This window comes from Drosophila gunungcola (genome assembly GCF_025200985.1).
Source record: "Drosophila gunungcola strain Sukarami chromosome 3L unlocalized genomic scaffold, Dgunungcola_SK_2 000005F, whole genome shotgun sequence".
Taxonomy (NCBI): Eukaryota; Metazoa; Arthropoda; class Insecta; order Diptera; family Drosophilidae; genus Drosophila; species Drosophila gunungcola.
The window spans coordinates 766,149-789,383 of record NW_026453180.1 but is presented as its reverse complement, the minus strand read 5'-3'; the positions used below and the strand labels follow the sequence as shown (position 1 = coordinate 789,383).

General features: G+C 37.7%; 1 protein-coding gene across 1 annotated transcript in view; it reads left to right on the top strand.

The window, feature by feature from the left end:
- The window catches only part of LOC128258957 (triple functional domain protein), a 47,882-nt gene extending 24,842 nt beyond the window's left edge, over positions 1 to 23,040 (top strand). The window contains 12 exon segments of the mRNA XM_052991006.1: positions 6,373 to 6,667; positions 6,736 to 6,793; positions 13,554 to 13,647; positions 13,722 to 13,967; positions 18,750 to 18,815; positions 18,885 to 18,980; positions 19,043 to 19,158; positions 19,240 to 19,356; positions 19,427 to 19,616; positions 20,308 to 20,688; positions 20,776 to 20,823; positions 20,825 to 23,040. Coding sequence (XP_052846966.1) covers positions 6,373 to 6,667; positions 6,736 to 6,793; positions 13,554 to 13,647; positions 13,722 to 13,967; positions 18,750 to 18,815; positions 18,885 to 18,980; positions 19,043 to 19,158; positions 19,240 to 19,356; positions 19,427 to 19,616; positions 20,308 to 20,688; positions 20,776 to 20,823; positions 20,825 to 20,983 — 1,866 coding nt within the window. The 3' untranslated portion in view covers positions 20,984 to 23,040.
- The last annotated feature ends 195 nt before the right edge of the window (positions 23,041 to 23,235 follow it).

Here is a 23,235-nt window from a genome sequence, read left to right as displayed (position 1 = left end):
GATTTGCGCTGTAAATGAGTTTCATTCAGCACTTACACCCACTTGGCAGCCACACCTCCATCTCCACTCCACTTCACTCCACCCAAAGAACCCACTGTAAGGGAACATTAGCAGGCGGGGTTGGACAATGGGCCTGTGTCGATAGCGGATGGGTATGTGGCTGTGGATTGGAGGGGAATGTGGCTGCTTTCGGTGTTAACATGTTGTCGTACAATTACCAGACCACAGAGCGATAGCTACTGAACCTCCTCCTCCCAATGGAGGGAACCCAGCTCCTTTCTCCTTTCTACTCTGTTGTCGACTGGCTGTTTGCCACAACGTACTCGTAATTGATGTCGGGACCCGGGAAACGACCCCTGACTGCTGCACCTGCCGGCGAACGAACCCACTGTGCGAGTTAATTGAATAATAGACGTTTATGTTTTATGTAGCCCAGCAAAAACACAGCCAGTTTGTGGCTATCTATTGGCACATACATTTATTTACCCACAAATGTGAATATATATACATAAATATATATTTTTCCTCCCCTTTCCATATTTTTCTGTATGCGCTGGCATATCTGTGTGATTTATGGCGCCCATGAGGGCATTTAGGCGAACAAATTCCGACAAAGCAACAACTGTCTGGCATACAAAATCTGTCTAAAATTTCCCTCTTGCACTCAATATCTTACTTCGAATCAAATAGATTGGAAGGGGCAGTTTTTGTTCTCTACTTTCCTGCAACCATTTTAGTGATTTTTCGGTTTAAAGCTTTATTTGATAAATGTCTTTGGATTGGATTCCACTTGAAAAAATGGTCTTGCAAACATTATAAATACGTTTTGTTTGTGATATACAAAAGAAAATATTACACCTAAGGAAATTTGGTTAGTTTGTTGTTTAAAAATGCGTTCCTAAGAAAGGGTACAAATGCATCAGACTTTTTATGGGAATGATTTTGCGAATGGATTAAATAATTTTATTTTTTTTGATATATATAATATATGTATATATTTTTCTGTGGTTAACAAACTGTTATTTTATTTTAATTGTTTTTCATTAAACATCATTGTCCGCTTGGCAAATAAAAAGAAATTCAGAGCGTTCCAACCAAGTGCCCATTTCACCGTCTCTCAATTGAACATGACCGTAATCAGGATCAGGTTCTTCTGATCTCCATTTCAAAAATGTTGGGCTCTTGCCGCTGGCAGCAGATACGAACTGTTGAAACAAGTAGCCCTGTGATTTGATGCCGATCCAATAATTAGCTGATTGCTCCAGTTTCGGTTTAATGGCGTCCAGTTCTTGTTGGTTTTTAAAAGATGCTAAATAGCCACCCATTTCACGACAGGTGCTGGCGGCAGATGTCCAACTTTCGCGTTGTGTTCTCTCTATATAGAAGTATCGAGATCCAATCTTTTGAAACCTTGGAGGGATGTTTTTGTCCAACACCTGTTTTTGTGCCACCAATAAATCCTCAATCCTACTTATTTTGCGGCTTAGATTATTTAGTATGTCTTCTATCCTGTCAATTTGATTTGACTTTGAAAGGCCAAAAAGGCATAGAGTAGCAAATGAGTACAACAAAATTGTATTTGACTTGAACATTTTAATTGTGTACAACTGCTCAATATGAGAGCTTTTTATAAACTAAATTTATGAATTGGATTGGCTGAACAATAAGGCACAATAAGCGTTGTCGGTGGCATTAAAAACATTATCTGCTGGTATTTTGTTTTTATTTTTTATCGGAAGTCATGAAGCTAAAGGGTATATGAAATAATGCCTGGCTTTAAAGTTTCAGATTTTATTTCAAGATGATAAATAAGTGTATAGGGTATGTTACCATAAAGGCGTTTCACTTTAACACTCATATGTGTTCTTATCTTTTGCCTTTTTTTTTTAAAAATTTTTATTATAATTAAGAAACATCAGATTTTGCTGTCTCAAAAAAATATATGGCCTTGAACTAGAACTGAAATATGGTTTTTGTAAATGTGAAAAAATGAAAAATAAAAGGCTTCGCTTTGATAAGCTAATCTGCTTTTGGAGACCATATTTTCTCAGTGCAAGGAACAGCTTGCTGTCCCATTATTCCAATCAGTTAAATGATGTTTGTAATTTCACTTGACAACCCTGACGTTTGCTTTTATGTGCCCTCCCTCGAGTGCCCCCCCTTTACCTAAACATATTTTTTAATGACTTAACAATTGATGGCTTTTTGGGTCGTCGTCGCAGCAATTGCCTTTTTACGATGCCTCTCGAAGGCAAAGACATGAGCTTACATTCTGGGCCAGGCAACCTACCCCATCGCTCCTAAATCCTGCTTGTCAGGGAAAACAGAGTAGCAAAGCGAGCGAACCCATCAATAATAACGTAAACATTTTGCCAAATCGCTTTACAATTTACCCAGCAGAGAAGAATGAAAGGCGTACATGTTCCGGCTGAGCTCGAAGAGGAATCGAGCTTTCTGTCTGTTTTCCGAGTGTGAGCTATTATTGTTATCAGCGTGTAATCAGCAGCGAGAGTGGGAAAACTCGGTGGCCAAACTTTGCCCTCGAAATGTCGAAGTGTCGACTGCAAAAAGCCCGGACTGTCAACGAATTTCGTCCTTGGACTTTATCCCAGGACTTGAATCTGCCAACTTTCACGCAATTTCGGCTGCATTCTAGGCCTGAGTTTTCCGTTCTGTTTGTTTTTCCTCCTTTTCAGCTATGCAAATCTGCCTGGAAAGTTTTCAATTGCCTATGGAAAATAGATGAGGTTGTTTGTGACTGCCAATTCAGGGCAAAGAACAGCTTTTAAATTTGCTCTTACAAGTTTCTTAGAGCGAATTGTAAATTTAGTTTGGTAGCCTTGCGTCCTCCTATTAAATATGGAAATGCGCAAAGGAAACCGTAAGCCATGTTAATTATTTTATGCAATAACGTAGGCGGCAAAGGCGAAACCCATCAAGGCGGCGCTGATTGCATTTTGCAGCTGGAAAAACTCGTGCGATTTTCCCCTCCGTTTGCTCGATTTTCCCATTGCTTCGTACTGAAATATCCTTTCATTATTTTAATGAAAGACCCGGTCAGAAGGCGAAACAAAAGTTGAAAACGAAAGCGAACATGAACTTAATTTGTAGCTAAGTACTATGGAATGGAAAAGTCGGTAAAAGAAAGCCGAGTTAATTTTCGGTGAAATTTGAGAAGAAATGTGGCTGCTGAATAGAACTGCCATGCGATTTAAAATGGTTGCTTTAAAGAGCTTCTCTATTTCAGTTGATCTTCCTGATATCTGACAGCTGCTTTAGCTCCTAGTTTTCACTTTCCACGCACTGGGCTTAAACATCAGGAGGGGAAAATGAGGGGGGAAATTCTGCCTGATGCCAGCTTATTAGTGCGTTTGTTAGTGTGGGTGCAATTTGCAGCAATTTGCAGCCCGCCATGATAATGATGATGATGATGAGGACGATGACGATGACGATGACGGTGACGGCTATGATGAGTCTTACATTGCGTATACGCATTTTATATACGCATTACGTATACGCCACCGGTTGCAGCACTTACCATCGAATTTTCGAAGGTAGCTTAAAGCCATACATACTTAGCCTAAGTTTAAAAACATATTATTCTGATTTGTTTTCTAATTTTGGCCACCAATCAATTTTCATTGAGGCTGAGTGGCAATTTAAGAGCCTAGATAAATAAGAATAAAAACATTATTTGGCATCCGACCCCTAAGGAGCAGAGCCTCTTGCGAGAGCTGCTGTCGAAAAACTTTTTCAGAACTTTGCCTCGGAAACTTTTCAACTAATTGCATTACAAGCGGAAACGTGCACACACACACAAACGCTCTTTACCGCACACACACACACACACACACATACACTCTCTCACTAATACTCGCGCAGGAGAGCGCGGCACGTTTCCGTGTCAGTGCTGCTTAATTAACAGCACCATAGCTGTGGATCCTAAAAGGAAACTGAGTTCCTGTGTGTGTATGTGTGTGCTATAGCACTGGAAATAAAATTGAAATACTAGTTTAATTTATTTTAAAAAAAAAAAACATGTTAAAAATCAGTAAAGTTATTATTATTCCGCCATTTTGACTTTATTTAGTATCCATTATTCAAACATTTTTTTAAATATTTGAAATTCTGATACTAATTAAAATATTTGTGAGAAATATAAATATTTAAAATCAAAAATAATAGCAATTATTCTTTTGGTGGAAAATAGAGATATTTTAAATTGGAAAATACATGTTAAAACTAATATTTGTTTTCTGTGCAAAAAATTAAGCTCTCTTCCTCACACACACAAACACACACATACTCGTGCAGTGTGTAAAGGCAGCGAGGCGAGCATAATAAACTAAGCTCTCTGTGCTCGCTGCTCTTGGTCCTGTCCGCCGATGAAGTTGATTTAATTGCGCTTATGAGCGCCAGCCACTCCTCCCCCTCCTTTAATTTCCCATTTCCCACACCCACACCCTCGTCAACAGCCGCTTGCCTTGGCGACATCATTTTGCCATTTGGCCCATGCCCCCATGCCCCCAGCACCCATCCACCAGCCCACCTGACAGGTGTTTCCATGCGGCCTGTGCTCCCTCAGTCAGTTTTTGGCGTGTCCCACATAAATATTGTATACGAAATAAATATCATCACACGGCGCTCAGAAATTTCATATAGAGTTGAAATATTTCAGCCTCATGCGTGCACAGCTAAAATAGCAGTTCGTCCAGCCTCTTAATTGTCACCGGGAACTAGATTAAAGTTTATCCAAGCTGGAATTATAGATTAATTATACTTAAGTACTTTTGAGTTGTTTTTATAGCTTGGGACATAAAAGGAACATTTTTTGCTGTCAATTGTCACTTCGAAATGATTTAATAAATCTTGATGCGGAATATTAAGTATTTATTATATACAAAAATAATTGAATAACCAAACCATATAAAATAGTTTAAAGTGTAACAATAAATTAGTTTTTCTATATAACAAATTAGATAAATGTTTCGACATAAACTCATTTAATTGTTTCATTCATAAGCAATATGAGGGTATTTAAATGTTTTGTGATAATCGGTTTATCCTGCCTGTTATTCTTAATAGCCCACAATTTCGGTCTTATCAGCTTATCATTTATCAGTTTATTGGTGCAAGTGAGCTCCAGAATTGTTGTGTCAGAAATAACCAATATTTATGTAAACTTATTAAAAACAACTTTTAGCTTTCAATTCGATTTTAAGCGCCCCTTTTGCTCTGTGCACTTGGCAATCCTTTGAAGAATCCAATGGCATCGATTTGCGATTAACCACAATTTTCCCATGCATCACCCTGTTGCCTCCCAGAGTTTTGCTCGTTGGGATTTAAAGAGCTGATAGACTCCCACACATCGACACCCACACAGCAAAGCCGCATGTAAATTAATAAACTTATAAATTATTAATGCACACAACCCGCAGGGAGGAGGTGGATTCTGTGTTCTCTGGGCTGGTTAGGTGGGTTGTTCTGGTGGCCTGCCGCCAATCAAAATTGACGGAAGTGAACCTCCTTCCGCTTCCTTGTGTTTTCCATGGCACAATGGACGTGTGCTAAGCTCGAATGGCTTTCTAATTAGTTAGTCGCTTTGCCGATGATCCTTGAGGCCCTCAAAGTCCTCGGCCTTTGTTCTGGCGGTCAATCAATAAGGTTTTCAGCCAGGCCTCGACCTCGACCCGACGATGTTAACCCTCTGAAGGCGCCTTTAACACGGCTTTTGTATGCCAGGATGCCACTATTATGGCTCATAAAATCTCATTTAATCATTTGCATGATGATGGGCATTCTTTAGACGATTTTCTGAATAATATGGCTTCCATTGTTTGAAAATTTAAATTGATTCGGTACTTTTAATAGTTCATTTCACATCTACTATTATAGTTTCTTGTGTATTTTAAGCTTTTGAGAAATAGGGATTTGTTTCTAAGAAAAAAAAACCTATGAAAATAATATTTAAAAAATAAACTGATTAGGAGAATCATGATAAGCTAGTCACTAAACCTTATTGGCATTTAATTTTATACCTTTTCAAAATGAAAAATATTAAATGTAAGCTTTGTGAAAATGATATTGATGGATTTTTTGAAAAATAATGTTGCTTACATTGTTTGAAAATTTGAATTTATTTAATTGTGTGTTCTCAAAGAGGACTCTAGGTATGAGTATTTATAAATGTAAAAGTAGTAAAATCAAGTCAATAAACCCTTTTGCCACATAATTTAGTTAAAAATTCAAAAAAATTCAAAAAAACATTGAAAAAGTACTTTTCTTGTGGACCCAAACGGGTTAACTGTCCAAGAACTTAAAGCGTCACCCGATACTCATCTCGTCCCGTGTCCTTTCTCTTATCCCTTCCAGCTGGGCAACCAGGAGGCCACCTGGGTGGTGGCGGACTACATCGCCAGCTCGGGCACCAATGAGCTGAGCGTGAGCAAGGGCAAGCAGGTGGAGATTATCGAGCCGCCCACCGCCGGCGAGCCGGACTTCTGCCTGGTGCGCCTGAATCCACAGCACGACGATGCCGCCGTGCAGGAAGGACTCGTCCCTGTCTCAGTGCTCAAACCGCCACCGGGCGCTCACAAACACGCTTCCGGATCCGGAGCGAATGCAGGTGGAGCAGCGGGCTCACAGAAATCCGACATGCAGGATCAGGGTAAGTCATTCGATTTTACACATATCTAATGCTGTTTTCAATCCATTTTATTCTTCCACTTTTTATAGGCAATCGCAACAAGGCGGATGCCCTTTCATCGTCCACTAAACGTCGCGGTTTTACTGGGTGAGTAACGTACAAATTTTATGACAGTGAAATCAGTCAGTTTTGTAAAGGCTAGATATATTTTATCCGCGAAACATTAGCAAAAAAAAGAAACAAAATATTTCAAAACTCAATGGTGTTTTGCATTTTAAGAAAGTTCCTTGAAAAATCACTATCAAACTTATATTTTCTGTTCCAAATTATGCGCTCATTCCCCAGAGCTTTCCTTTCATTTTTGTATTTTAACCAGATAAGAAGTTTTTTGTTTCTTGTTTGGGTACATATAAAAAGCATAAAAAAGCTAACTTTTGTGCTACAATAATATTAGAGAGTTTTAAAAAACTACAATTGCTAAAAGATAAGAAATTATCTGCGTATAAAACTCATAATATATTTTTAAAACTTAATTTTGGGTACTAGTTTGCATTAAAGATGGTTTGGATTATAAATTTTGTCGGGTGCTATTTTCGTTACTAAGGTGATTATAAAGTTTTTCCTTATCTTACTGACAGCATTTTGTTTTTAATTATTTGACCTATTCAAAATCAGTGTAGTCAGGTGCTTAGCTTGATACACCAGGTGTTATCTTCATTGTCTGTTCAATTGGTAAAGGGGTGGGCAAAAAAAAATTCATAAATAATAAATCAACCCATTCTGGGACTTCGTCATTTGGGGAACCTAGATATCAATTATTACCAGAGTTTATCTCTTTAAAATACAGCTATAATGGTAGAATAAGGGAGCACTTCTTCTGCAATTAGCTTCCAATAGAATTGCTTCAATTTAAACCATTTGTTATGAGTCACCGCCAGTTGCCTTATTACCAAACTGTCGAAGGGGTAAAAACTGAAGGGTGCGATACCATGCACGGAAATCTTGTCATTTTTCTCTCTTAATTCTTTTTTGAATTAAATGGTTCTGCTTTAATGAGTCATTAAGGTCCATGATACCAGATGTCGGACTCATGCGGGAAGGATGGAGATAAAAGTCAAAATATAGTATAAGTAAAGGGATTTCCCATGTTCTTTTGGATAAGGCAATGAGTTAAAATTTGACTGAGCTTAAGGCAGAACATTTATTTCTTGAATTGAATTTATTAAATATAAAATTATTTTAATTATACATTTGTGCCATTTTTGTTTTTTTAATAATACTTTGATATTTTAAGTAGTTCTTGTAATCAAGTAAAAATACTAATTATAACTAATTTTGAGTTATTAATATATCATTTTAAAAGAAATATAGATTAAATGACATGCAAATGTTATTCTTGGAAAAGGTTAATAAATTTACTGAGAATTAGGATAGCTAAAAATAACCATCATGATTGTGGCACTGCACCCTTACTTTGCGATTAAACCTGCTGCCTAGAACTAAGGGCGTGTACTAATATTTTTGCGCTGGGGGTATTAATCGCGTGTCGTAGGGCTAGATATAAACCCATTTACACTGAACAGTGCGAGACAGCAACAAAAATATCAACAGCAGTTATGAGAAGTTCAGCTGTGAGCGAAAAAAAAAGCTCGAATTCAACAAGAATCACAAGAACACGGCTACCCAGTTGTTGCTTATTGTTATTGTTTTGCCTTTTGTTTTTCGCTCTTTAGAGCGGTGTTTTATACACTCAAAACAAACAATACACTCAAAAAATGGCCTTTAATGGAAAAATGTGTACCTTATAAACGATATGACCTTTTTAAAAAAGTTATAAAGTTCGAATGAGTTTTCTAATAGACACCAAAAACTTTCGTGTTAATAAATAAGGTTATAGCAATTAAAAAAAAATCGTTTATACATTTGAAATAGTTAAAGTGAAAACCAATTTCATTTAAAGTTTGTGATCTAAATATATAAAAAACAATCTTAAAATAAGACATAAAATTACCTTTATTAAGGTTCTGAGTCGCAGAAAGAATTATTAATTGGATTGTTTTTGTGCATTTAATTTTTAAAGTGTACTCTTCCATTACTTCTCGCCACTTCCCAAGTTTGAGTTTGTTTTAGTGGGAGTGCGAGTTTGCGTTATTTTTTCTCCAGAAACCGAAAGCCCCATAGGGAGAACCTTTTTCTTGTCGCTCGCAGTCGGCTTTCGGCTCAGTTTATGATTAGACGCAGTACTGGAAACGTCTCTCGTTTGCGGTGCCTGTTTTTTCGAGCGGTTTTCAACATTCAACGCCACACAGTGTTTGAAGTGCTCACCTCGGCGGATCGCTTATCTTTCATGTGCAACAATAACAATAGTAGTGACTGCGGCCACCGGAGCCGGTTAGATAAGATGGCCGAAAACGGACATTTCCACGGTCATGAAAACGCCACCGCCGTACCAGGAACTGCCGTTTTTTGCAGCGTTGACCAGTGCGATAACAACAATGTGACTTCGAATCCTAATTCGCAGTCCAAGTACAATACAATTCAAGTGAAACGTAGTTCGGCTCCCACCCATTCGCGATCCAAATCGGTGCACAAGTTGATCAAGTCCATATCGCTGAGGGCTGCCGAAAACGACAAGGGATCCACCCCAGTACTTCATCACCAGCAATCGCTGGGTGGAAAGTCGGGATTCACCTGTGTTTGCTGCGAACAGGTCGCCGAGAAGAAGCACAAAAACACAGAGCGACGATATTCGTTATTCAGGTTAGCAAGAATGTCCAGAAATTATACGCATTAGAGCGTGAAATTTGAAGAACTTAAGCTCAAAGCAAAGTGTTACACCGTAAGACTAAAAGTGAAGAAATACAACAAATTCTGTTCAAGAAATTTACTACAAGCTAAGGATTAAGAACTTTGTGATTTCTTTTGCTAAATTCCGACTAAAATCCTAATATCTTTGTCATTTCTTATTTAATAAGAGTTTAATACTAAAGGTGTATAAAATGTGGCTTTAAGTTTACATGTAGTCAAGGCCAGTTTTAAATGTAAATCTGTGACTCTTCAGTTTTCCAAAATATTTATGAAAACAAAGAGCTACAAAAACAGACCGAATCCATAAGACTGCCTTAGGTTAGCCTCTCGTTCAATTAGTCGCCCTCGTCGTCTCAATTGCAATAACAAGCTCCTTGGATATCATGTGTGGCTCATGTTTTTCGTGCGCCTCATCAGCTTCTCAATTGCCCAACTTAAATCAGCTTTAATTCTGTTTTTGTTTGTGTTTTTGTTTTTGCAATACTTTCAGGAGAGGGCATAACGCTTTAGGCTACAGTTTGTCAAGCTCAACTGGTGTATAAAAAGTAATTTCAGCCTTGTTCGTGGGAAATATCTGCAGGCCTTACGACTTGTTTACTTATAAACATAAAACTAATTGCAAATTGCCAATTAAACTCAATGTTTATGTATTAAATGTGACTTTTAAATCGTTAAACGAAATAATTACTACTTTTTCGAGGTTAACGTTGCATAAACATCTTTTTTCTGACAGTTATTGCTTATTCAAGTTATTGGCTCGGCAATGCAGTCAGCGTTTAAACTTATTCGTTGTCGTTATACTAAGTTTTTAATGTGTACTTAGGATAACACTTAATTTATAGTTCTGGTAGAGTGTTGAAAGTATTGATTTCCTTGCTGCTTTAATTTTGTTTTCATTTCCGCAAGTTCTGTTTGATTTGCCATGAGTAAGCTTCATCAGACGAAGATTAAGACCGGGGCTTGATTTATCGACACCAACGTGTAACATGAGTCCATCTGCTCAATTCGGTTGGCTATCGCTCATTATGCAGCTGCAGTTACGAATCCGGCACGTTCGTTTGCTGTTAGAAAGACACGTTGTTTGTTGTTTGTCCAGCAGCAATTGAGCTTCATTTAGTTTTTGGGTGAGATAAATGAGTATAAGGTTTGGATTCTCCCTACAAACGATATCTTTTTTCCCCGAAACGCTTGTGGAATATTTATCTAGCTAGTTATTATCTCTTTTCTTTTCCGTGTGTGGGGTTTGTGGAGAACAAACGGGTTGCTCTGTATTTGGGGCATCTTTTTCCCCACTCGCACGATAATCCCCAAAACAAATAGGGAATGGGAATGCCCATAAGTATTGTATGGCTTGGCAACCGGTTGCGTTTTTCCCACCAACATTTACGATAATTGCGCAATTATCTAATACAGCTTCGATCGAAACCTGTTGTGTGAGCGCTGCAACCGATTAAAGTTTATTTCTGACTGGCTTTAAAGGAAATTTGCTATATGCTTTTTCGTCTTTGTCCTTTCTTAGTCAGCATTGGACTTCGTCATTAGTTGTGAATATGGCAGAGATAAGTGTGTGAGGAAAAAAGTTGAACGATAAGAGACCATGCGTATTAATCATACGCCTCGTGGCACCCGCAAAGAAAAGAGAGTGGGGTGTGAACGCCACTCTCTGTGATTGATTTTTGATTTGTTTTTATATCGAAAGCTCTATGCAGTATTATTTCCTATAATTACGCCTTCAGGCGCAACTAGACTTTAAATAGCTCTCTTTCATTTTGAGTAATCTTATCGCGCTTTAGCATTAACTGAGGGTGAAACAAAGGCAAGGGAACTATTTCTCCATGGCTTTCGTTTTATTTTTGTTTCTCTGTGGCAATTACACAACAATACTTTCAATATTTGCACACTAATTGGGCACTTTGTTTGCTGCTGGCTCACTCGAGTGAGCATTAAGTGATGTTAGTTCCTCTTTTTCTTCATCGCCTTATTCCTGCCGAACATGAATATAGATTATTGTCCAAGTCACCCACTACTACTACCCCACTCACTCCGCCGCCCTCTCTTTATGGCTGTCACTTTGGTCAGGACTCTTTGTCTCAAGCACTGTGTCAATATGCGCGTGTGTTTGTCCAGGATATATGTAAAGAATCGGGGTGGCTATATGCTATATGCTATATTGCTGCGGTGGGCAAAAGGATCCTGCTCAGCAGCGCGTGCTCCCAAGTCCAATGAACTAAGTGGACTTGCCCTGCATCGGTATTTGTATTCCAACCATACTCAAAGGCATTGAAAAAGTTTTTCACAATTTAATAACAATGCTTTTTAATGTTAAAAACAAATCAGACTATTTGAAACATTTTTATGAGTTTAATTTAATTATTAAAAACTGAGCCAAATTTAGTAAATAAATAAATGCATTAAAATTAACAAGCCCAAACAAAATAAATTTAAATATGTTAAACTTGCTTATAGCATTTTCAAGAATATTTTTCATGTTACATTATCTTTAAAAGTTATGGAAGCATCTTTCTAAATCTGTAATGAATAATATTTAAACCATCCAAAAAGTGATTAGAAATTTTTTTATATAATAAGTAGTTGCTTAAAATTGTATTCCTAAGACTTTTGCCGAGTTGTTTTCGTTTGACTATTCACTAAAACCGCAATGCTTATATTCCTCAACAAATAGAATTAGCTATAAAAACCTTTATCACATGCTAAATGAGTCTTAAATAAAATGGCCTGATTCTAGAATAGGATAAATAAGTAATTAATTTGAATCTATTTTGAACAACGTACCTAAACAAGTAATTATTTGAAGCCATTTGAATGCGTTCAAAACTTTAAATTAAATAAGTTATATATTTGACAGCCTAGCACTACCAGTATAGCACATTAAATAATAAGAAATAGAAATATTGGAAATGTTCTTGCTGTGCACAATTTGTTTTCGAGCAGCAGATGACGGAAACTGCAAATTTGCCCGCTAGCTTTGTTGCATACTTTGCGGCGGCCCCATTAATACACACCCAAACAAACAGGGCCATCAGTACTGATAGCAGAAGGAGACACTTTGACGCTTTGGCTATTTGCCTAAAACATTACATCAGCCAAATGAATTTTGAATGTGGACAAGCTTATAATAAATTAATTACAATTCCTGGAACTGAACAGGTCTTGTTTAATTTGACTGACTGACCAGTCAGTCGTCCTTGTTGTCGAAAACCGCGTCCCTATTCTTTGTCGTCTGTGTCAATGTTTATTTTTACTTCAAATTATGTTACATGCCATTGGGTTCCACCTCCCCAGCTCATTTTTTTGTGTTTTGTTTAATTGATATCGATTTTTGAAGCCTTTAAGGCTTTAATTAAGCTTAGTTAATAATTTATAAATGGCATATTTAAAGAGAGCTTATTTTGCGGTTTTGCTGTTTTCCCTACTGCATTTCCACTGACCGCAAAATGTTCCCCGCCTGCCCCACAACAATTTTCCGCCCCCAAATGAGCTGTTGAAACTCAAGCCATCTGCTGCAGAACTCGTCCTCCCCAGACAGTGTTCTCTGTGGCTGATTAATGACGCGCTCCTCACAAAAAGCCGAAACTTGACCCATAAACTTTGCTCTGGCTGCAAATTAATCAATGGAGCGTTGAAAGAAATATTTTCTTAACGGCAAATGCGGTAAAAACTTGAAGCATAAAAAGCGAAATGAAAGAGATATAAACGTAAAATTGACTTTAAATTTGATTTTATGCTGCAATAGCGGGCTGTAGCCCTTTAAAGGGGCAAATGATAATGGGAAATTGAAATGCGCCCACTGTGCCAACGGCGGCGACAGCCGAACAGCGGGCGCTTTTTGGCCAAGTTAGCAGTCGATGCTGGCGACAGTCTGATGTTGGCCACGCAGCTGGTCAGCCATTGAGAATTTCCCTCGCTTTTTGTTTTATTTCCATTTCTTATTTGGCACGTCATGAGATGGAAGAATTTGTTCAAACCACAACAACGATTCGAAAGTTCCTGTAGGCTACTACTACTACTACAACTACAACACTTGGCTATAAAGTATACGAACTGTCACTTAACTGTCGAATTGTTTTGAATCTTTCAGGCGCAACTGGCTGCCGCTGATCAATCGCAAGGGAGGAGACAAGCCGCCAAATAGCAAACCGCTGGTGAAGAAGCCCTCGGAGAAAAACCTGAGAGTGAGTGAAGGTTTTTTTTTATTTTGTTTAACGAGCGTTTATTTATATCTTTCTCATTTTGCGTTTGCGTTTAGACACCGCAGAAGCACGCCGAGGAGCTGGCCGAGCAGCAGAATCAGCAGCCAGGTGGCAGTCCCGCCACCTTATTGCCATCGTCGCAATTCCCCAGCGCCACTCAACACCCAGGCGGGGACTATGAGCCGGACGAGGAGGCCGGTCTGGAGCTGCCGCCGCCCATGAAGCCCATCCAGGAGCCGCACCTGATTGCCAACGGACCGCCCGCATTTACCAAGGACGCCAAGGAGAGCTCGGCCAATTTGGTGAGTACCCAGGTCCGGCACGGATTCGCGTAGATTTCCCGCAGGAATTCACGAGGGTGGGCTATTCATTCAGCAAAGGCTAGGAGCAAACATCATTTGTAATAATTGGCCATTTCCCTTACCAAGTTGTTTTAGATTTATTACCAGGATTTTTCAATGTAGAGCAAAAGGGTTGAAATTAGACAGCGTTTGATCTAGATATTTTGAAACCCAAAGTTTTGGTCTTCAATATTTGCAGAAGACATTTTAAGTAATTGATTAAATATATGAAATAATTTTGTAATATTTAACTTTCCTTTACCAAGTTGTTTTTACATACATTTTTATTTTGTACATGAAATTAATGGACTTAGAAATTTTCAAATACCAATTTTCGTTCTGCAATACTTGTAAAAGAAAAGTTGTTTAGGAAAAGTTTAAAAGGTTTTTGGAAATTCTTGATTTAGATATTTGAAAATTACAATTTAGTTCTCCAATATTTATAATAGAAAACAAAACAACTTTTCCAGAAATATAATTCAATATTTTATTTTTTTTTCTTTTACAACTCTTAGCTTAGCTTGAGTTTCATATTTGTTTAAAATTAATCATACTACTCAGCGTTGCCGAATATTAGTAACACATAAAAGCTATAATTTTACAAAATGTATTTCTAAATTATTCTTATTGTTCATTAAATCATAAATCATCAAAACAAATCATTAGATCAAAATTAGAAAATATTCCAATTAATAATAACTTCCTTTGGCACTGAAACATTAAAGCATTGACCCCCCTAACGTGAATGATTTTGCCGTGCCTCTCGTCTAATCTGCCACCCATTCGAGGACTTCAAGTTTGTTTGCTTAGCACGCAGCTCCTCTAATATGTGTTTCCCACACAAATCAAAGCGGTTTATTGTGACTTTGGCCCGATCCGTTCTTCCATCGACGTCTGCTCAATTAGAGAACAGCAACAGAAGGTGGCAGGGGGCGCACAAAATCCTCCTCCGTTCACCGGTTTTCGGCTTTCGGTTTTTGGTTCGCCGGGCCAGCCACCTTTGCCATAAATGCGCCACTTTATTTTGTTTACACTCGAAGCAGGAGAGTGAATAGACCGCAACGCTCAGATACAGAGATGCAGAGATACAGAGATACAGAGACACAGAGACACAGAGATACAAAGATACTCGAACACGCAGATACGACGCATAAATTTCGGCAGTCAAATTAGCCCACAGACTTTATCGGCTGAGTGTGCGTGGGGGTGGGACTTCCACTTGGTTGGTACTTTTGAGAGCAAATTACAGGGAAAGGATATAGTCAATGAGTATGGCTGGCTGATTCATGGTGGCGTACGTGGTCCTAAGTTTTGCAGAATTCGAAGCACTGTTGCTACTTGTGTGTGCCACTAAACTAAATTAACAAGTGTATGCTACAATAAATCCAAGTTGGCAGAAAAATAACTTTGCAATTTTACAGGAATTTATTCTAGCAAAACCCAATAAACTACTTTGTGGCCTTATCCCTTAGAAATAAAGTCAGAATTGTTTTTGGCTTACATGATTTAGTCAACCCTTGTGTTTTTGCTTTTTAAAATTATTCATCTTGGAATTGTTTTCATTTAGCTAATTACAAGCTTTTGCATATATTAGTTTCTCAGGGGTTGCTACAAAGCCAACTCAGTTTATTCGTTCTTTCTTTTATATTTCATATTTTCTCATTTTAATTGGGTGCGGTGTTGCGGTCTCAAAGAAAGCTGAAAATATGTCAAAAGCCATCTGAATTTTTATTTTACCTCTTGCTTATTTATTCTTGCTAAAACGAATTGCTGTAAAATAAAAATGGGGACTTAAGATGGATTAATTGTACCAATTTTGGTATAAGTCAGCTTCACAAAATATTTAATTAGAGATATCTCTTAGAATTCTTGACTTTGTCATTTGAAATGTCAAAAACTTTGAAAATATATTCGTCATGTATTTACGTAATTCCCCAAGTGCTGCATATTTTTAGTGCTTGCACTTTCAGGGGTTTTAAAGTTTGCTTCTGACTCTCCTTGAAATTGATTAATGATTCGTTTTTTTTCGGTTCTGTTCTGTTTCGAGAGCTCCCCAATTTAGTTGTCTCGCATTCATTTGAAGCTTTTTCCATCCCAAAGTGTCCGTCGCCAGAACGTCGCCATCTCTATAGCCACTTTGTCCGTCAATAAATTGAATGTCGTCTGGTCTGTTCTATACTGCTCCGAGTTCTCTATTTCGCTGATGATGATGATGGTCTTTTAGCTGAATTCGCAAGAGTTGTAAATTTTCGACTGCCTTGTACACGTTTATTTTTTTTCTGTTCGCCTTGATGCGTCAACATTTAATTGTATTCTTTCCTGTTTACAAATTCTGTATTATTTTTTTTGTGTATCGTATCGCCTGGGTGCGAACTTCTTAACCCAGTTAGCTTTTTGTATGCCGTCTCTGTTAACTTTTTGGCCTACTTGGCATTCGGGTCTTGGCCTAATTCCTGTGCCACCTTTGTTTAGTTCGCCTATTTGCATTGTCATTAATTTTTAATAGTTCTCCTTGTCGAATTTCGCGCCCCTTGCAAATGCTATATATGTATATATACCTATATATATATATATAAGTATAGGGATATATGTGACATCAGCCGTTGCAAATCGACTCCCTCCGTCTTTTTCGAACAGGCTAATTAAATGTCACACCACTTAAATGTGGGTACGTCATTGCGTGGGTACGTGGCCGCATTGTTGTTCCTTTGGTTACAGCTTTTATTATTCCTTTATTGTTGCTTTTAGTTGTTGCTCTTACTGTTTCACCGTTTTCCTATTCCGCTGATGAAATTATAATGTAAAACTCAACGTCCGCTGATATCAGACTTCCTATGCGCAAACGGAGAGCTGGAGCTTTAGGAATCCCCTGAAATAAGATTGTCCATGAAAGTGGGCTAAATGCTGCTGATGAAATAAATTCTACGAAAAATATCTAATGTAGATTATAATTTGTTTAATTTAATATTTATCTTCATACATATATTTACTTGAAATTTTTGAAAAGTGCTTATAGTTTTAAAGATGATTCTTTATTTTGATAAAAAATATTGTTGATTAAAAATGTTAAATGTTTATTTTAATTTCTGAAAAATTATTGTTAATTAAAAATGTTACATTTTTTTTGAGAAAAGAGGTTATTGCATAAATTTCTTTACTTAAACAAAATTTTATTGTTCGTAAATGTTAAAATTTTCATACCAGAGCATTAGACTTTCAAACCACAATTTGCTACCCAAAAAATAAAAATTAATTTTGATTTATTTACCGGAAAATCTTAGATAACTGATTCAATTGGTATTAAAGAATTCTAGCAAATATTTAATACATATCGTATATTATGGCTAAAATATTTTGCAAGACTTTATAGCCGAAGGTATTTCCTTGTCGATCACTGCCACCCACTAGAACATTTCGCCGCGAAATGCGAATTAATTTATGTATTTAAGAATTCATAACAACAACAGTGCAAAGCAAAGCTACACAAAACACACACACACTTTTGAGCACACGGGGAATACAAAGAGATATCCCCGACCGACCTCCCTATATCCATATCACTATATCTCTCTGTTTAGCTTTCGCTCATTCGATACTATATGTGTATGCCATACAATTATTTCAACGCTTTTCCTCAAGTGACTGCGACGAAATTCTTGGCGAAGCGTTGATTGAGAGTTTCTTTTTGATGTCGCAAGGGGGGGAATTCACTCTCTGTGTGTGTGTGTGTGTGTGTGTGTGTTTGTGTGAGTGTGCGTGAGTGAGTGGGTGGGTGAGTGGGTGGTTAGAGGCGGGCTATGCCAACATATGTAAAACATGCTGGGCAACAGGCAAAACTATTAGGCCAGTCAGCCAGTCGCTCCGTTCATCGCTCGGTGCTCAGTCGCTTTTCGAGATTCTCGGCATTCTCGGCACTGTCAAAATGCGCCGCCGTCGCAAAGTCCTTATAAAGGCCACATTTTCGAAAGACAGTTCTCCATAAACGGTAGTCGAAAAACAACAAAAACAAAATAAAAAAAAAAAACATCCATTGTACGTCCGGAATTTTAAGCAACACGTGCCATGAGCTGTTTCTTCCGTTTATTTGTAAGCTGCATTCTCCTCGTTGTTGTAATTTGCTTTCGATGACAAATTCCGAATTTCGCCAAGCCCAAACAGCTGACCATTTTTAATCTTATCGCAAAATACAAAATCAAGTACCCAACAAAGAATGGAAAGTTGAGCAGCAGAAAAGAAACAATTGTTACACAATATTATCTACTAGCTGGGCAAACTTTTCACCATAATATTGCCCCAAAGCAAATTTTGCTTATAAATTTAGTAAAACCAACAGTGTGCCATAAGTGTGTTTGTGTTTAGTTAAGTTTGTTATTTATGCAACTGAATTAATTGGGGCCCTGTGTGCGATTGCGCGTGTGGAAAAATAAAAATAAGCGAGTGATTCAATTCGAGCTAAACATGCAACCGTCTAGAATATGTTTATTGTGAAAATGGCCGCAAAATGATACAGGTTTTTTTTCCCTTAACTCTATTTACGGCCACGCTCCACAATAAAACACATAGTTTATTAAATTTCAACAGAGATTGCTGGTTAAAAAAAAAAGGGATTGCATCATGTGAACGGATGGCGCAAAAACTTTTTCAATTAGTCGCCTGCTGCACAAGGGGATAATGCAACAATCGTTGCTCAAACTTTTTCATTAAGTATTTAATCATCTTTTTCTTTTGTTCCCACATTTGCAGGCCAACACCGGCAAAATGGACAACAATCCATTATCGGAAATAGAGGAAATTGTGAAGACGACAACGGTAAGTGCTTTGGACTATGTTGCCGTGGGCGGAACTAAACCCTTGCTTTTCTTAATTTCTAATCTGCAGGAACAACACGAGTCCAACAGTCGAGTGGATGGAAGCGGAGGAGGTGAGAATGCCAGCACCAATGGCCATGGACGCTCCCATGACAACAATGAAGAGGTAAAAGAGTGATTAAAAAGCAAACCTCTTGGTTTATAATATATATAATGTACTATTTAAAGGGCCAGTCAAAGGGTTCGGATAAAGCCGGTGCCCTCAAGAAGCGGCAATGCGTCTTTGCGGAGCTAGTGTCCACGGAGGAGTCGTATGTACAGGATCTTCGTCAGATTGTCGACGGGTATGTAAAACAGACTAATTCCTTAAAAACAATTCTGACCTAATTTTATATTTTATTTTATTTTATACCCTTCTTTTCCAGTTACATGACAGAGATCAACAACACGAACAGTGATATACCCATGCCTGAAGATTTAAAGGGTGGCAAAATGAAGTTGGTCTTTAACAACATCAAGGACATCTACGAGTGGCACAGGGAGTGAGTATATATATATATATATATCTTAAAAATTCTATCAAAATCTTATTGAATAAAATTATATTTGCAGCTATTTTCTGAGGGCCCTGCGCACCTGCCAAAAATCACCAGCGGATCTGGGTCCACTCATTGCGCGCTCGGCCACCAAGTTCGCCCTGTACTACACCTATTGCAGCAATAAGCCGCTGTCAGAATATATAGTCAGTGCCCATTATCAGTATTTCGATTGCATACGCCAGAAGCTGGGACATCGCCTGGATGTAAGTTTAATTAGCTCGATCAGTTTTATTAATTGGATTTGCCCAATGAATGCATACGATTTTAATTGGCTATGCTCAAAGTCAGAAAATAGTCATTATCTTTGTTTTCTGAAACTATGTTCATATTCAATTGAACTATAACATTTCCTTGCTATTTATATTTTATTTTCGTTTCCTTATTTATTTTTATTGGTTTCGCATCGATTTAATTACTTTGTTGTATTTGATTATTTATTATATTTATCATAAAGTTATAATTACTTCTAAGCGACAAAAAATATAGCTAAGAAATTGTAATTATTTTTGAGCGATATTATTTTGGTTACAAATATCACGAACACCCTGATTGGTTAAAAATAATGGGTATTTATAAGTAAAAGGGAATCAAACCCGTTTTCAACAAACTGTGTAGTAAGATTATAATCTTGCTGTTGCTAAGATTATATTATCTTGCTAAGCAATTTTACTATATATACATAACTCCATATGACAGACAGCTAAAATTATAGTATTAAACTTACAAAAATATTAGAAATAGTTTATATAAAGGCATCACCTATTTTTTACTATTTTTTTTAGTTTTTCATAATTCCGTTTAGAATATTATTTAGCTTTTTTTTTAGCTTATTATGTTAACGCGTTCAGCTTATTAAATGTTATTAATTTTTCCCCTTTTTGTCTTAATTTTCAGCTGAGCAACCTGATCATCAAGCCGGTGCAGCGCATCACCAAATACGAGCTGCTGATCAAGGAGATCATCAAGGCCACGGAGGGGGCCGGCTTGTACAAGGAGGTGCCCATGCTGCAGGAGGCCTACCAGCAGATGAAGGTGGTGGTGAAGACGGTCAACGACATGATGGTGGTGCTCCGCAGCCTGCAGGACTTTGAGGGGGAGATCACCGCGCAGGGCAGCCTGCTGATGCAGGGACCCATGAACTGCCTGGTGGATGCGGCGCAAAAGCACCGCGAGCTGCAGGTGTTCCTCTTCCAGCAGATCATCATCTTTGCCGACATTGAGAAGGCCAAGAATCAGTTCACCAGCCCCACATTCAAATACCGATCGCACATACAGGTGAGAATAGGATTTTTAACGAGTCTCTCACTAAGTGAAAGGAAGCGTGTAATAATAGTTAATAATATATATATTTATTCTTGCCAGCTCAATCACATGCAAATGAAGGAACTGGGCGACTGCCGCTTTCAAATCAAGGTCAACGGACCCCAAAATTCCGGAGATGACGATCATCTGCCAGGCGGCGTCGCAGGACAACTACGCAGGATGGCGCGACATGCTTAACCAGATCCTGCAACAGCAGAACGACCTGATCTTCATGCTCTCCAATCCCCTGTCAACCAAAAACAAGTGAACGCCCTCTGAGGAAGAATTCCAATTCCAAATGAAAGCGCGCAAAATGATTGAAAGCAAGCGAGCAGCAAATGATATTGTAATGTGTTTTGGGCAAAGGGTTTCCTTTATGCCACCCAAGTGAGCATTGGACTCGCACTGCTGTTCACTGATCGTTTTGCTCACACCCAGATACACACGCATACTCAATCCTAATTTGTATGTAACTTGTAATTGTAATTTATTTATTTGTCATCGCCTGCGTTTCCGTTCATTCAATTTTTTTAGTTTCCAATTTGAGCCGCCTTTCTGTTGTGTATTTTTCTGCTTTTTGTTTACGGATTTGTGTATATGAAACGCAAAGTATTATTTGCTCGACATTGTGTGCATTTTTAACTTAACTAGACTCCTTTGCTGTTAGTTTTAATTTTCCACATTTGATTTCATAACGAACGACAGTCGAGAACTACTCACAATCAAAAGCAATTTATCTTTTCGTTTCGTATTTGTATTCGCATTGAACGCAGAGTAAGAGTATAACTATTTTAGCCTTAGTTCGATACCTAGTTTTAGTTTAACTGCTAAATGTTAATTATAGTTTAAACGTATGATAATGATTTATGATTTGCTTTGGATAACTAAAGCAGAGATTCGTGTAATGGCACTAATTCGAGTGCGGCAACTTCGTGAAAATATTTTTAAGCTTAACTTTAGTTTACGAATGCAATGCAAAGCGTATTTGTACTTTATGTTTTACAAATAAAATATGTAAGCTTTAAACGTAATCAAAACCAGAAAGAATAAGTTTTTAATTATCCTAATTTTTAGTAATGCCCAAAATAAATCAAAAGCCTGCTCAGTTGTATTTTGATTTTGATTTTAGCAACTTTTGTTCCATTTTCAGTTATTCTTTTCACCAGAAAAAAAAGAGAAACACAACACATATAGAGTAAGCAGTCATCAAAAATGGAACCCTAATACCTTAAAACTAGCACTTAAGCGAAAGCAACCTGTATACCCAATATCCAGTTTTTCAAAGCATATTTCTCTTCGGTGTCTGTGCGTTTATGTTAGTTGGTAGTCAGGAGACAGTAAGGATAATGTACAGTGTAGGATACGAGGATAAGTCAGAGTCATTCAAGCTACAAGTAAGTGTCGCTCGCAAAAGCAAAAGTACTCAACCAGGACCAGGATTTGATTTAACGAATAATTGTAAAAAACACGAGACAAAGTTACTAAGCGGTTGTTCACACACACACACACACACACACACGATACTTTTGAATCGATTTTGTCTCTGAAAGCAACCAAACACACGGATTCACCGGCTACAGTCTGGAACATGAATATGAATGCAATTTGAATATATCAATGCGAGAATAACAATAATGATTTAGCATAGCTAAATGTAGGAAGCGAACATAAATGTATTTTTTTACAAAAATTGTGAAACGAACCTCCGGCTTAATTCGTAATTAATTGTTAAAGTCGCGACGATGGATCGGATCGGATCGTAGGATCGATGGATCGGATGACAAGCAAACGCACAGTGAGAGGAACTCAAATGGCCACAACATTTTCTACATTTTTGCACTTAACTCGTAGAGCTACTCAACTCACAGCCGATCGATCGCAACATGTAACATACTGAATTCTTTTCGATTATATTAATGGCACTTACCGATTAACTAATTGTTGTACTTAAACCCCCAGTCGAAATTCTAGATAATTGTGGTAATTGAAATGTGTGTGTTTTAGTTTATCTAATTACTCTAACTAATCTAATTATTACTTACAAATACGACATTATGTACGCCAGTGCAATGCGAACAGCATGAAGTAAACGTGTTAATCTGTGTTTTAGCCAAGTAAGCAGGCAAGCTAGTCGGGCCCTCGTGGCTTTTCCCCCGGGAAAACGTTTGGAAAATGCCAGTCGAGATCAACAGTTGACCCCGGCGGTGGCTGAAAATTTAAATATATCCAGAAACTAATATGCAAATTGTATGTAACCAACAAAGCATGTAATCTGTAATTTTCAAAGTGAATAATAATAAAGCAAAAGTAGCTGAATAAACTCAACATACTCAACTGAAACTTTTTAAATTTGGCGCCTTGTGCTGGATCAGCCAGCTTTTTGTCAGCTATGGGTGCTTAAACACCAGCCCTGTGAATTACAGCTTACGTACAAATCATGTTTTGGGGTTTTCATCACGTTATAAACATGCTTTGAAAAAAATACAATTGAAATGTTTGATTTGGTTTAGCTTGTTTGCA